Genomic DNA, 15,144 nt, shown 5'->3' with positions numbered 1-15,144 from the left:
CCTCAAAATTTTGCATCTCTGTTTTCGAAAAATGGGCTTTAAAGGTGCTCTGCCTTATCTAGAGGGCCAGCTCTGTTTGGTTTTAGTTTTTGCTCTCATCTTAGGCGGCAATAGTATTCACCTGAGATGCATGCAGAGCAGAATGGCAATGACAGACACGAGGCAGTTTCTATTGCAAATTAGATTGAACATGTGGCCTGTGGGAATGTGTAATTAGTGTGCAATATTATATTCTATCTGTCAATAATGGAATGAAGTGCTTGACTGAAGATGGTAAACAGTAATATTTATTCTAAAACAGAGGCCTTAAATCTGGTGCTTTAGAAAGCAGCTTCTCTAACTGTTTTGAAAGACACCGGTATGTACAATTTCTCTTTCAAAATTGTCATATTGCTTGTGGTTAAAATATAATTCTTTACACCAGAGACAAATGTAATCTCTTTCTCCTGTTTTCCTTATATAGAAATCATCCTTCTCCATTAACACAACCATATCATCACTCATTTTGGGCTTCTCAAAAAGCCATATAAATACCAGGGCACATATTTTCAAGGCTGATAGGGACACACACAGTAAGGCATAATTTGAATTTGCAGTCCATATGAACAACTCTTCCTCAAAGAAAAGCTGAAGCCCGAGGAGCTTTGACTCTAATCTGCGACATCACTCAGAGACAGTTTGTGGACCTGTTCAAATTGAAGGCTGATTTTATAAATTACTTTGAAACGAAGCTCCTCCTTGTTTGAGCGTTATAATGTGAACGACCACCTCATCCCTCTCATTTTCAAAACGAATATCACGTTCCAATTAAACATCTGGAGCCTCATTTCCAGATGACTTTTTTCCAGGATTAGTGGTGCACTCCTTAATGGAAACAGCATTAATAATGTCGAGTTCGGCCACAAGTGTCAAACATACAGCAGAAATGCCCACATCTTACAGTACAGCGCTGTTTCCTGTATTATTTAATTAGCTGTCAGTTTCTAACAGATCTGCCCATATACCTGGAAAATCACCCACACTATTAAAAGAGAGTTCATAAACCATGACTGAAGTGTCTCATATACTGGGAATAATTTATGAATTCTGTTTTGTGGTGCATTTTGCATTTAAATCCTCACTGTGTGTGATGGTAGGCGGGGACGTTTGTGGTGTTTTCTGTGTGCTTGTGGGGTGTTGTGATGCTGACGCATCATGTGACCACAAAGGCTCAATCTCACAGCCAGACACAGGAAGTCACATGCCAGTCATCACGAGGACATGTTTATTTATATAAATCACTGTAAAAACAGACCCTAAACCCTCCCCTTCTCTCAGGAGCAGCATTTTGTGTGGTTGATTGATCACTCAAGGAAAAAAAAAAAAAAAACTCAATATCTGAACAACACAGAGAAGATCAACAACATGTAAACAATAGGAGTTGTGTGGCTATGAATTCAGATCCACTATCGTGTTTATCATATCAATAATATTGTGAGGTCATATTGGTGTTTGATCAGAAAATTCAACCTCCACCTGGCTCAAAAGCACATTGGATAAAGCATTGCTTGCAAACGGCCGAGCTACAGGGGTGTGTTGGGGCATCGCCTTGCAGTCACTGTCGTGCCTCTGGGTGCGTTCACACTGTCACTACTGAATACACACAGGCTGACCGTGTGACTTTTAGCTGTGGCTTGCAAAGAGATTGAAAAATGGCCCAGAACTAATTTGGTCTTGGGCTGTGTTCATAAATAAAACACAGCTCACGTGCGCTGAACAGGTTCACTGTGCACTGGAGTGCTCTAACACGTCTATCTTAGTTTCCCCAAAATATTTTCCTGACATCATACAAAGCATAAAAGTGACTTTAAGAGGATATCAAGGCTGGCCTTCTTCTCACTACATTGCAAACGTTCAGCAGATCAAAAGGCCTGACTAAGAGACACAGACCAGCGAGCGGGTGTTTATTGTTAGAGTACTATGGTTATGAGACTTTGGCTGACAGGAACCAGTATTATCGTCTGTCTTTCCTTCCCTCTCTGAGTCTGATACATTCCAGTAATGCTGGACTTTCCCCCTCTTGTCTATGCAGTGACAGCTGCTCACTATTATGGCACTGCGTGGAGCTAATTTTAATGGCTGTCACAGGCGGCAGGAGCAAACGTAGCCCTGCCAGCGTAAACAGCGAACTGAAGCCAAAAGGGATGGGCCTCTCTACAGAGGGTAAATGACAGGGCTGGATTATAAAAGGCTAGTTCAGGTCCCTCACTGATTCATTTATCATCTCACAAGTGCAAATCTATAGACAACCAACAAGTTACAGTGTGGAATTCATTAAATGTAAGGTTAGAATACTAAATGAGCAAATGCGGCTGAATGTGTGCATGGCAGGTAAAATAGTTAAACAATTCAACTCACACTCACTCATAACAGGAATAAATACTTAAAAAAATACCCATCAAAGAAAAGCACAGCCTTTTGAGCGCACGTGATGAAACAAACTTGATTTAATAAGTCTACACGAGGAGACTAACTTGAGTTGTACTTATTTTCCTTAGAAAATACACCCAACCCTTATTTTAATACTTAAATTCCAGGGGAAATAAATGAAATCGGACGGAGTTAAATCTCATGAAGTGGTGCGATATGAAAATGAAAGAAATCCTGAGTCTAATGACCATGCAGCTCGGTGTATCGTTAATGAGCTATTAATAAAATGAAAAGTCAAGTTGAGGTAAACAGAGCAGCTGTGTGGTGCTAACCCAAATACACAGTGTGTTTGTGAACTTTTCTTTTTATATTAGAGGGCATGCCACGAGCTGAAATATGATCCTGCCTGACAAATGGAGGGGCATGTTTGGTCCCAGAGTCATGCTCTCTATGTGGGGGGTCGCTGATTAAATGATGTGTGTGCATGTGTGTGTGTGTGGGGTGGATAGATGGGTGCAGTGGAGTGAGTGTTACTCTGGGGTGGGGCGTTCATTCAACGCTAACAACGATGCTCGAGGCAGAAAACGTGTGACTGAAAGAATGACAGCAAATCTTAGCTTGTTGTGAATTTATTACAATGCAACATCTGAAACGATAAAATACACTATCTACACAGGTTTTATACTTTTTTTCTCCTTTTTAATACTGTTTATGTAGAAAGCGTCAAGGACGATTCCCGTCAAATGCACACACTCATAATCTGAAATTTGGCTGTGCAAGTTTAAAAACCCTTTTTCACACTAAGAATCTAGATGGGTGAGAAGAATTTACACAGTGAGTAAAAAAAAAAAACAAACAAAACAATAACATCAAAGTCAAACAAACAGTAGATGATGGAAGATGATCTAAGACGACACAGTAAATATTACAGTAGCCTATTAGCTGATATCTCTATCAACATGGAGATCTTAACATTGTAACAAAGAACTGCAAAAGTAATCATATCATCTTCATTCAGCACTACATTCTGTACCAGTTTAAGATTTAGACATAAAACGCCTTTCAAGTAAATTCCACACAGGTAATCAGATTATTTCACTTCACATTGCTGTTATTTATATGCTTTGTACAGTTCTGTACAAAGGCAGATGAAACGGTGCAGTGAAGGCATTTTCAAACAGAAGTCAGAGCATGTAAGAAGAATAATGCTCCGAACCGATCACGGTTTCCGGTTTTGATCTTACCTTTTTCCCCCTCCCCGCCCCCATCCCTTTTATTTTTTTAAAGTGCACTGTATGTAAAAGTTAATGAGTGAGGCAGCAAGACAAAGAAAAAAAAAAAAAAAACAACTCATTTTCCATGATGCAAAAATAATACTCCAGTTATAATATCCACACTGCACATAAATACCAATAAAAATCTAAAAGGTCAAGGAGAGAATGAATATTTGATGTTACTGTAGACTCACTCTTCCCTTGCGGGGCTGATCATTAATGAAAGAAAGCCTGACTTTCAGAGCACAGCCTGCAAACCTGTGTGTGTTTGACCCAGTCTCTCATACACAGTGGCCCCAGAGACAGACAAGGCGTGCAGAGGGTTAACACATGGCTATCCAAAGACTGACATCGCTTAACCATTAACCTTAACTTAACCTTTCCCTGAAACCTCTTTCTGGCACACTAATTCTATGCTGGCAAATGTGTGCCAAGGCTGGCAAATCATTCACAGAGTCTCTGAGTGGCTAAGTGTATGAGAAGGCATAAGGGAATGTGTGCAGACGAGCGGCTTCAATGCCTCAGTAAGGACTGCTGCACACAAGGCACAGTTCATATCAAATAAGGCATTGTTTGTGTTGCAGAAAAGGCACTATTTCAAAATGTACGTGCATCAATACTTTCTAGCCCTTTGCAATTTAACACTAGTGATTGTGGTTTTATATGTGGCTACACAGGTATTGTGCCTGAGGTTGGACACTGAGTGTGTGTTTGCGTATGTTTCTCCTGTGAGCTTCGAGTAGGGGTCCACTGCTGCGCCCTGTCAGTGGGCTGGGATGTGATGGTTGGCCTGAGTAGGACCCAGGAACCCAAGCCTTTGCTTATTCTTCCTCTGCTCTGTCATCTGTGAAGGAAACAGAGGGGGGAAAAATCAACCTGGGCCTTTCAATGTCATGAAGTATAATATGCAAATCTGCATTGCTATGTTAATATTATCTTTACTTTGTCTTGTGCTATTTCTGTTCTTGCTGAGCAGGTTATTATGCAGGACCAAGTGTTCCCACTATGTTCATACATAATTATTACTTTTCCAACAGAAAAGTATTTATTGATTTGAACTTGGGGTAAGGGTAAAATGAAATTATAAAACTGTACCCACAGAGTAAGTAAGCTCAGTTAAAGGAAATGAAATGGAGCAGCCCAGTAGTTCATCAGTTTAAGAAACAAATCTGTTAAGTGCTGCCCATCATAAAAACAGACTGACAAACCCTCTTGCATTAGTCATCTCATCTTTAGCCTCTTTGACAGCTGAGCATTTGTTCTCAATCTCCTTCACAAAATTTACAGCTGATCTTCAATGCTATAAAATACTTTCCTGACAACATAAAGTAGAAGATAAGCACCACACAAAATATGGAGATAATTTTTCTCCACACAAATTGCCTCGTTCAGCTCCACTGATGTGACTGGAAGCCAATGTGACCCTTGGAAACTTCATTAGAGGGCACTGTCAATTGTGGGCATGTTGCTGTTCAAAACGGTGACCTGTGCTCTTGTCTCTCGGTGGGGAAGTTTCATGAATCAGACAAGTTCCTGCAGTGGTTTGAGTTGACGTAACAAATGGACACTGGCTCTGTGAACAATGACCTCTACGAGCAGTTCAGGGAAATCCCGTATCCTGAGCACGAACCTCAAACCCAATGGTTATTTCCCCAAAACCCAAATGCACACACAAACTCAAATATATGTACATACTGTATCACATGTCAGCTATAAGGTGCTGAGGTCAGCGGAGGTTGTAAGAGCAGAGGAGCTGCTGCAGTACTTCCCTTCCAGTCAGAAACACTTTGGGCTCATCAGTAGTGTGAGACATGCAGGGTGACGGTCTCCCCTCATGACTGCACAGCCACTGATGGGCTCCACCTTGTACTGCATGAACGCACTCAGTTCTAGTTGCATAAGCGATAATTTCTGTCTCGCAACAACAAGCTGAGTTATCATCGCTAACCCCTCTCCTCCAGATCAGCCTGCATAAACATAAGCAAGGCAGAAGCTACTGTGGCCCTGAGTTCACACAAAACAGATAGACATTTTGCACTAATAACAAGAGCTACTTATATTGAGCGAGCAGGTACGGTTTCAGCTTCTTGCTCAAGGACACTTCAGTAGTACACATGGCTCTTAATGGACACAACATGGGCTATTACAGGGACTGAGCCTGGAACATTCCAGTTGCAGGACAGCCTCTCGAACCATTAGGCCAGCACACAAAGCCAACTATCAGGGTGATTTTATCGAATTTTCTCCACACAAAGGTCACTAGAGGTTGTTGTTTTTTTTTTTTCTAATGGAAGTGTGATCCTCCCTTAGTGGGAGCTGTTTTCACACATCTGGCAGAAGAGGAACAAGGATAGGCCTGTGACTGGGATCACATGCAGGGGAGGCAGGTGATAAGACTGATCAGTCACACTGCTGCACAAGAATTAGTCATCCAAACAGCCAAGGGCCCGTTGGCAGCTCGCGGTCATGTTTATCGCCCGGCGTGATAGTCGCCTGTCATGTTCTGTACAGGAACATCAGAGGCCCGATACTGTCCTCAGTGCACTGGGGTCATTAATCTCGGTGGACTTGTGAACTGACATCACTGAATCTGAATACTGATGCGTGCAGTTTAGCAAGTGAAACCAGTGGTTAAAATGAAACAGAATTTTCCTACAGACAAGTTTATTTATTAGGCTTGGGGTTCAGATTAGAACGTAGCATTTTGTACTGCTGTATGAAACACAGTGTGAAGTGTCAATTCACCTGTTCCTTCAGCTCAGCCAGCTGGCCAGAGAGCTGAGCCACCAGAGTGATGGTACAGTCCAGTTTCTCCTGCAGAGAGCGCATCTCGTTCTGTTCGCCATCACCCTCGCTGCTCACCAAAGACATGGCTCTCATGCGGGGGAACCAGTCCAAGTTCTTCTCCTGGAAGGAGTGAAGGAGAGATGGGATGAGACAGAGGCGCTGAGAGATAAGGCTGCGATTAAGATGAATCAGTAGGTCACAGAGATGGTGGCAGCAGTATGCTAGCACAGGAAATGACAAGGAGGATTCACATAGAAATGCACAGTGCTGCGGCACAAGAGTCATACTGGAGGAGGAGACTAAACAGACAGATACTGGTAATTGGAGACAGGCATGAAGGTTAAATATTAATCATTCTGTCAGTAGAAACTGGTCTAAGTTCTGCTCTTAACATTGTGTACATTTTTTTAACCATGGCTGCTGTCTCCTGGATACTGTGGATAGCAATTATACACTAATATGAACAGCAACAGGCATTTCAATTCTCACCCACTCCATAAACACATTGCTGATGTAGGGATGAGTCACAGTCGTCTATCAACAACACAATTGGGAGAGTGGTGTTTGTGTGTGTGCTCGGATGCAAAACTAACACATTTTGTTTATTATGATTTTCTCACAGTATTAACACCGCAGTGGAGAAGCAAGCCATCTGAAGTAATCCCATGATAAAAACACAGACAGCACGCAACATGAACCTACAGCATTATGTAATGGGCTTAACTGTGTCTATGTGTCTATGTTTGCATATGTGTGGGTGTGTGTAATATGGGTGTGCATCTGTGCGGACATGTGTGCAGTAAAATTCAAGTGTGAGCGTGTTCGTGCGTGTGTGTGTGTGTGTGTTTCTGCAAACGCGCTCTTGTGAGGTCTCTGAAACTGAGACAGATCGCCATCAGCTGATCTTATGTAATATTCCTTTGCCAGTTCTGCTGATAAAAATTACTTGAAAGGTGCTGAGAGTGGGATATGACTGGCACCACACTAGGTCCAGTAGGAGGACTGAGGTATTCTCCCACCTCCTCTTATATAAGAATAGACAAGAGGGACGGGGAAATTGAGTAGGGAGTGAGACACAGAGGACAGAGAGGAGCGATGGAAACCTGGAGAGCAAGGTGTGAGGGTGGAGGGGGCTATGAAGTACGGAGGAGAGCTGCTAATGTGTTTTTGTTTCTTTAATTATACCTAATGAGTTTATCACACTTGTGCTGAGTGGAGACTTTCACAGCCATGACATATCATGGGATTCCCACTCCAATTCCAACTTCGCTCCTTCTGTGAAGCTCCCGCAAAAAGCCTTAGCAACGCATCTTCAAAAGTCATCTGTTCTGACAGCCATGACAAACTCATAGCTTTAAAGTCCCCATGAAATCACCTCACATGACTCCTTCAAATCTTTAAATATACTCTCTCGTTCATTTATCCCTTCAAATAAAATTGACATCCTATTGTGTTAAGGTTAGGGTTTAGTCTGCGCTGTTGGTTTACACTTGTGATCTGATCCATCCATCTCTTCTGATCCATGAGTCCATTTCATGGGATCTCTAACTGTGAAGGCGCAAAGTCTAAATGTGCAAAACACCATACCTTGCGATGCTTACCCTGCCTGTTGCTCAAAAAAAAATAACAAGTGCACCATATTTAACTATTTTTACCCTGGATTAAATAGGAAGGTATTATACAGCAATTCTTCAGAATGACCCTGGAGGTAATTTGCAGGGAAAATAGCAGCAACTAAAGTTAGCATTTTGTGCTATAGGTGTTATGTGGGTCAGTAATAATCACTGAAGACAGCATGGGACCAAATTATGTTGTGATAATCAGAGGGCTACCCAGTTAGTAGGTGCTGCAAGTTAGTCCAGTAAAAAAGAGCAATCGGGCGAGAGAAAGAAAGGGCCTTCTGAGGCAAGCAAGCAAGGAACACAGGAGAAAATCAGACTGACTGATTAAGTATGACCGCTGAGCTGCACAGCATGAATTGAATCTTTCTAACATGAGTTTGCCTGAAAATCATGGGCTAATTTGGACCTCTGGCCTAAAGGGGCAAATAAAAGTTGAAAAGAAAAGCTTCCTTTCTCACAGCATCCAGAGCACAGCAAAGGCTCTGTGAGCTCAAAGACAAAGGTGAAACATCAGGGAGACTAAAGACTATCTGACGCCTGTTTTACCCAGTTGGCCATAACTGATGGATTAAGCAAGCTCCAAGATTCAATAAAGAGAGCTTAGAGACATTAATAAGGGTGAATGGAATGGTCAGTCACTTGTGCAACTTGCAGCATCATCTTCCTCACTGGATTAACTGGGAGTTTTAATGGTGACTGCAGCAATCTGAACAACCCCACCCTTGTCTTGCTGCCGTTCATTAGGCAGTACAGTAGCCTCCGCTGCACTGTACTGTCTGAATGAGTCAGGGCTTCAGTGTTGCCTCGCTGATCCATTTGAACACCTCAATGAGCATGACTTCACAGAAATTCATGTGCCTCTCACTCTGCCGCTGTCGCCATACTGCTGTCGCGCCTCTCCACGCACAAACTTCAACTGTGCAGAGAGCTCGAGCACAGCTCAGTAAGACTCTGTGTTGACGTTGTAAACAGACTATGAGAACAGCCTCAGATGTCACCGGCATCAGACATTAAAGAGGAATTCCACCAAGGCTGACTTTCAGGTAGCTGTTCTTCTGAGCTAGACATTTTTCTAAAAATTTCCCGGGATTATTTTTCCTGTCACCTCATGAAGTTATGCGTTCTCGAGATGAAAGAAAAAATGCAATCCCATGACATCATCATGCTGCATTTCCTGAGATGGTAGAGAAGAAATTTTTAGCAACAGTTATGTTCTCATATACGACTGCAAACATACATATGGTAACACAGATATGGTAAACTGGCCCTACAAATACTTTTAATGTTTGTTTTGTAACGTGTGCGATCTACACATTGCATTTATATTTAAGATTTGAATATAGGCTAATGTTGCAAGCATGTTTGCTGTTTTCCTGTTTTTATGCAGTATTTTTCTTTTTATCTAAAACAGTTTTCTCCCATGGGAGACAATAAAAGTAACCTTGACCTTGATCAAACGTCAATAACATCTAGACAATTTATAGAAAATGTGTATGTGGTTTTTAAGGAATTTAGCTTTACTTTTCTTTGCTTCTGCACTATCTGCATTGTGTCTACAAGAACAGGCATTACTGAGACAAAGGGGAGAGGAACGGAAAAGGTGTGCCTATATACTTTTGTGCAGAAAGGGGATATGTTCAAGGTCTTTGTTCACAAACTTAGTTATAAAACTTCATCTATACGCACTACAGCACTTTGAATATAAACTAAAAAATTGTCAGGGTTCTGACTGTGAACAAAGGAGCAGTAGGAAGCTTGTAATGAACAACCAAAGATAAAGTGACAAGAGATATAACCGCATACTACATGCAGAGTTTACCAGCCTATTCTGCAGATAAGGGGGCAAATACACTATCAGCTGAGATACTACACACACACACACACACACACACACACGCACACACACACACAAGTTCTCCTCTTGAGCAGTTTGTTAAATTAACCACATTTCGACCACATCTCACAGGGCAAATCTGACCTCTGCCCTCATTTCGGATCACAAGTTTAGAAACTCCTCTCGTTTTCTTTTCTTTTCTTTGCATTTCTTTTCCTTTCTTTCCTCCCATTTCGGCTGCTGCTCCTGTTGCTGACACCATGTCACATCTGCGTTGCTAAGGAAATGGAGAGCTCATGATGCGATAGCGACTCGGGGTCTATGTGTGTGTGCATGCGTGAGAGTATGTATGAGAGCGAAGGGGACAGGAGAGCACGTGCCAGGCAGGGCTGAGCTATTAGCAGGCCACTTGAGATGGGTTATGTAACAGCGTTGTGGCTGCTGCAGTACCTGCTAGCCCTGTAGTTGCTGTCATAATTTTACACACAAACACCCGCGCGCACACAGTCACAACCACATGCACAACAAAACACAACACACGAACAGATACTCGGTGTAACATGATACTATTCTTCTGCTTAGTGCCACATCATTCGATCCTATCCTAACAGATACACTCATTCTGGGAGTCTGTCTGTGAGTGAGTGTGTGTGTGTGTGTGTCTAAGGTCGTCAGGCTTCAGCTTTTTGCAGACAGGGTGGGAGGCGGGGGGTGGGAGGGCAGAGTCTTAATTAGTGCAGTTGCTTCATGTTGAGTTACCCCTCCACCTCCCCACCCCCAAAGTGTTGTGTAGGACATTACAATAAAGATTGAACTCAGCAAGTGCTGTCCAGACTGCAGAACTACAACACACACACACACACACACACACACTCACACTCTCACACACTCTCACACACTCACACACACACAGAGTCAAATTCTACTCCAGCCTCTTCTCTATGCTCTGCAGTGTGGGGCAAGTGGAGCAGGCTGGTGCAGAGATTAGCACCATGTACTCTCTGGAAGTCTTCTCCTCATTTAAAATTCGGCTGTTTCTCCATCGCATCCTCATCTTCATTTCACTTATACTCTCTCCTTACGAGCAAGAGTGAGTCAGCAGGTGGGTGTGCAGGGTTTTGCTTGAGGACAGTGTGACTGGACACACGGTTGTTGCTGCGATCGAAAACGCTCTTTATAAGAAATAAAAAAAAAAAACACTTGGGTAGTATATTAAGTAAAAAATTAATACAAAACGCGGCAGCTGTGTTGTAAACAGTCTGAATGCACTAATCTCTTGAGTCTTTCTGCACTATATTAGAAGGCGTTAATATAAATTCCTGAATCATCATTACCTTGTCATGCACCGATACCTTGGCCTGGCATCAGAGTACCGACCTGTTAGAGGACCTGCTGATGCATATTAATAAGATGTCTGTCACCTGTTTGTTATGCAAATTGTTCATTATTATGCAACCATTCTTATGCCCATCACGACTGAATGTTAATCACAAAATGTGCCATTGTGCTCCAAGGCTTCATTTGAATCCATTAACCTCATGGCAACACCTTTTGTTGCCCTTACATCCTTCAACTTCTTGTCTGTGTGTCTGTGCAGCAAGTTGGTGCACTGATGATAATAGAGCTTGACCAGGTTTAATTACTATTTAACCACACTGTGTCCCAGCAGGTTAGGAGTTTAGCATTGCACAGACTCCTTGCTGTACTACCTGAGCACAGACACCCATCTCTTTTCACCGGTGAGGGGGAAGGAGAATAAATTGGGATGCTTGGCACAGGCCTAGAGGCTCAGTCTCATTTTGGGGCTGTTTTATCACTCGTCTGCTGTGGAGGCTCAGGTTCTCTGGTACGCTGTATAAGTTTCCTAACTGAGGAAAAGATGAAGGCTGCACACCTCCAACACTATGACATCTGCATGCTGACTGCTAACACTCACCAAAAGGAATTTGAATTATGGATGTGAAATGAGTGTGTTTGTTTGAGTATTACATTTTCACTACGCTGTCGGGTCCGAATGTTGCTGGAATAATAAATAAAAATGCAGACGTTTGGGTGTGTCGGTGTGTGTATGCGTCATGTCAAAGAACAGCGCTTCACAATGTAAACTTGAAAGCAAACATGAAAGCAAATCAGCGGTGTGATGCATCTCTGGTGGTGCGTGAAGACTGCACAAGTGCTACAATACATTAACTGGACTTCATTCATTGGGCATTAATGTTAATATAATGTGTAAAGGGTGTTACACAGTCTACTGACCTCAATCATCTGAGCCACATAGCTCTCAGGCCCAGTATACTCGGTGGGATCCTTCACCCGCACCAGAACCAGGAAGTAAAGGTAGTGCCACATGTTGTGCTCAGACTTGATATGTTCCTCAAAGGACACAGTCTTGTTGTCAAACTTGTCCCTTTCCAGCCCTGTGAGACATTAGCAGAGGGGTTGGTGGTATGAAGCGGTGACGGCAGGGTCTTATTATCCAGCTTAATTATCAAGACCAACATCAATTTTCCCCATAGCAACCCTTTATATCACGCTGCTCTGTCACTTCGCCGTCATTCATTTGCTGTACAATATTGAGAGCGAAGCACAGCCGTACACACCGCAAATGAAGCAGGTGGTTTTCAGGATCTCCTCCTTCCTCTGTTTCTCACTCCTCAGGTCTGCGAAGGTGTCGATGATCACGCCGAAGATGAGGTTGAGGACGATGATGATGACAACAAAGAAGAACAGGAGGTCGTAAACCACACGGGCTGCGAACAGAGGCTCCTGGGTGGGACAATTAAAAGGTGAGACATGAAGGGAAGTCACCATCACCACACAGTCACTGCAATTATTTTGCAGTATGCGCAGCAGCTGTAGCCACATCTGCACCATTTATGAATAGTTCACACTAGGGCTGGGTGATACAAAGTTTTATTACGAAGCGCATCTCAAACACATGCCGTTTCCGCACAAAAATATTTAGGTTATCTGTTCCTCTCACATTTGTCTCAGTTTTCACATCCCTCCACCCAACCCCCTTTCTTCTCCTTCCATCGTTGAATAGAGGAACCACTGGGGGCTCAATCTAATCAGATCGCTCCCTCACTCTCATCTCTTCATCCTTTCATTCCTAAACCCACACCCCCATTTCCCTCATCCCTCCATCTGGACCCTCAATCCACCCCTCCTACATCATCTCAGCTCGCCACCATACAATAAACTATTTCGAATTCATATTGCATTAGCATGGTCTTTTGTTAGGAAAACAGATAATGGGAGGTTTGACTACTGGTGCTTTCATGAGATATTTACACACAAGAGATTTTTGCTAAACAATCACTGGTAATGGTTATAATGACGACGCAGAGGGAAATAATAATAGAACAGCGAGAACGGTCTAATAACTCCACTAAAATGTCTCCCTTTACTGTAATGCAGTCTTTAAAACCAGGAAAAAGGCAACATTTGTGCAATATCACAGTATTACAATATCCTGAAATCCCAGATGATATCGAGTCTCATATCACAATATCGATGTAATACTAATGTGTCACCCAGCCCTGGCTCACACCATTACAAACAGACTTGGACTGAGGGAAGAAAAACTAATTAATGAGCACACTCATTCCTTCATTCATTGTGAGGCTCTCTGACCTCTTTGGAGGGTCTCCTGAGGATGTCTCCAACGCCTCCTCCATTACGCAGTCCCTGATTCAACACCGTGATTATGCACATGAGCAAAGTGTCACACACGTACTCTGTCCCATTGTCCGCATCTACAGTTGGACACAGGAAACAGCGTGAAGAGCAAGTCAGACAGAAAAAGACAGAGAAAGGGAGAAAGACAGGAGTGTGAGAGTGTTAGTGTGTCTTTTTGTGTGTACCTTTGTAGGCCTTTTAAGGTGCAGGATCCCCAAATCAATGAGTAACAGTGGGTTCAAGAGAATTTCCTTTATTCAAGTATAGTCTGACTTAATTCAGAAAACTATCACTCAACAGCCTTTTATTATTACAAGAACCTTCTAGTGAGTCAACACTGAAGTGCCTTTCCGTGAAAACAGCTGATAACGGCATGATGAAAGAACAAATGGAGGACCAAGATGAAAAATTAAACAAACAGAGGGACTAGAAAGAAAATAAGTCTGGGGGATAAAATCTGAAATAGCGCAGGCAGCGTGGCAGACGAAGACGCAGAGAAAGAGGATGCAGATGAGGTCACGTGTGTGCCACTTTAGTGCAGGTGATCCGTCGAGATGCACAGGGCAGGAGAACAAACAGGAGTGTGAGTCACCCCCTCTGCCTCATCATGCTTCTTTGTGTGTGTGTGTGTGTGTGTGTGTGTGTGTGTGTGTTCATGTGCACATGTGTTTGTGCGCAACCTTTCAGGAACTGAATGCTGCTGGAAAGGTCACATACACACCCACCCACACCCAACCACAGCCATAAAAGTCCACAACTGGCCACAAAAATACTTGCTCTGAAAACTGGTAGGCTGTGAAAAAGGATCCATTAAAAAACACACACACACGAGGGAAAAAAATTTAATTTCAATGGACATTCTGCAGCAACGTTTGGTAAAAACTTACCATGCTTAGGTGAGGAGTCAGGGCAGCTGTCTCTCATACACGTCTCAGCAACTCCACTGTTTTTCCCTAAAAATGTGAAGCAATAAGGTCAGAAGATTAAACATAATGACCCGGAGACATTATTATAGCAAATGATATAACTCCAAGAGTGAAATATTGTGCCCACTAGTAGCAGAAGTCACTGATAACCAAATTGTGCTGTGGCATCAAACTCCTTCCGCCACATCTTATCAACTCCGATAATGTCAGCAAGAAAGATGTAGTCAAATATTACGTAAACTGAGGAAGCAGGTGCTGGGTGGGTGTTAAAGTGTAGTTAAAAAGTAAAAAGCACGGCACACATCATTTGCACATCAACGAAACCCCGAGCAGCAGGGGAGAAGTCGTAACTTGAATGTCATTAACTCAGCCAGAGAGGCAAAGGGTGACAAAAGGGCCTCTGAGGGGCTGAAGGATATTTAAAAAAAAAAAAAAAAAAATCATACTGCAGTTATTTTGACAGATAATGATATTATGATATGATTCACAATTTGACTAGGAATGATCACTTTTGCACCTTAATCGTTAGTTTCACTGAAAAAAAAAAATACTTAAATGACGACAGTATCTGCACCAACCTGTTTTATTTGTATTTCTTTGTTTTTTTTTTT

General features: G+C 42.6%; 1 protein-coding gene across 2 annotated transcripts in view; it reads right to left on the bottom strand.

Annotated features, from left to right (window-relative positions):
• Window positions 1-3,022: 3,022 nt before the first annotated feature.
• The window catches only part of itpr2 (inositol 1,4,5-trisphosphate receptor, type 2), a 61,130-nt gene continuing 49,008 nt past the window's right edge, over window positions 3,023-15,144 (bottom strand). For both annotated transcript variants that reach the window (XM_030053401.1, XM_030053402.1), the window contains exons 52-57: window positions 14,495-14,560; window positions 13,563-13,684; window positions 12,527-12,692; window positions 12,183-12,343; window positions 6,429-6,590; window positions 3,023-4,527 (exon numbers count right to left, since the gene is read on the bottom strand). In XM_030053401.1, the coding sequence (XP_029909261.1) occupies window positions 4,447-4,527; window positions 6,429-6,590; window positions 12,183-12,343; window positions 12,527-12,692; window positions 13,563-13,684; window positions 14,495-14,560 (758 nt within the window). In that variant the 3' untranslated portion in view covers window positions 3,023-4,446. The remainder of the gene's footprint in view (window positions 4,528-6,428; window positions 6,591-12,182; window positions 12,344-12,526; window positions 12,693-13,562; window positions 13,685-14,494; window positions 14,561-15,144) is intronic.

Source organism: Myripristis murdjan, chromosome 6 (genome assembly GCF_902150065.1).
Source record: "Myripristis murdjan chromosome 6, fMyrMur1.1, whole genome shotgun sequence".
In the NCBI taxonomy this organism is placed as follows: domain Eukaryota; kingdom Metazoa; phylum Chordata; class Actinopteri; order Holocentriformes; family Holocentridae; genus Myripristis; species Myripristis murdjan.
The sequence above is the reverse complement of the archived record's forward strand: the minus strand, read 5'-3'. Positions and strand labels throughout refer to the sequence as shown.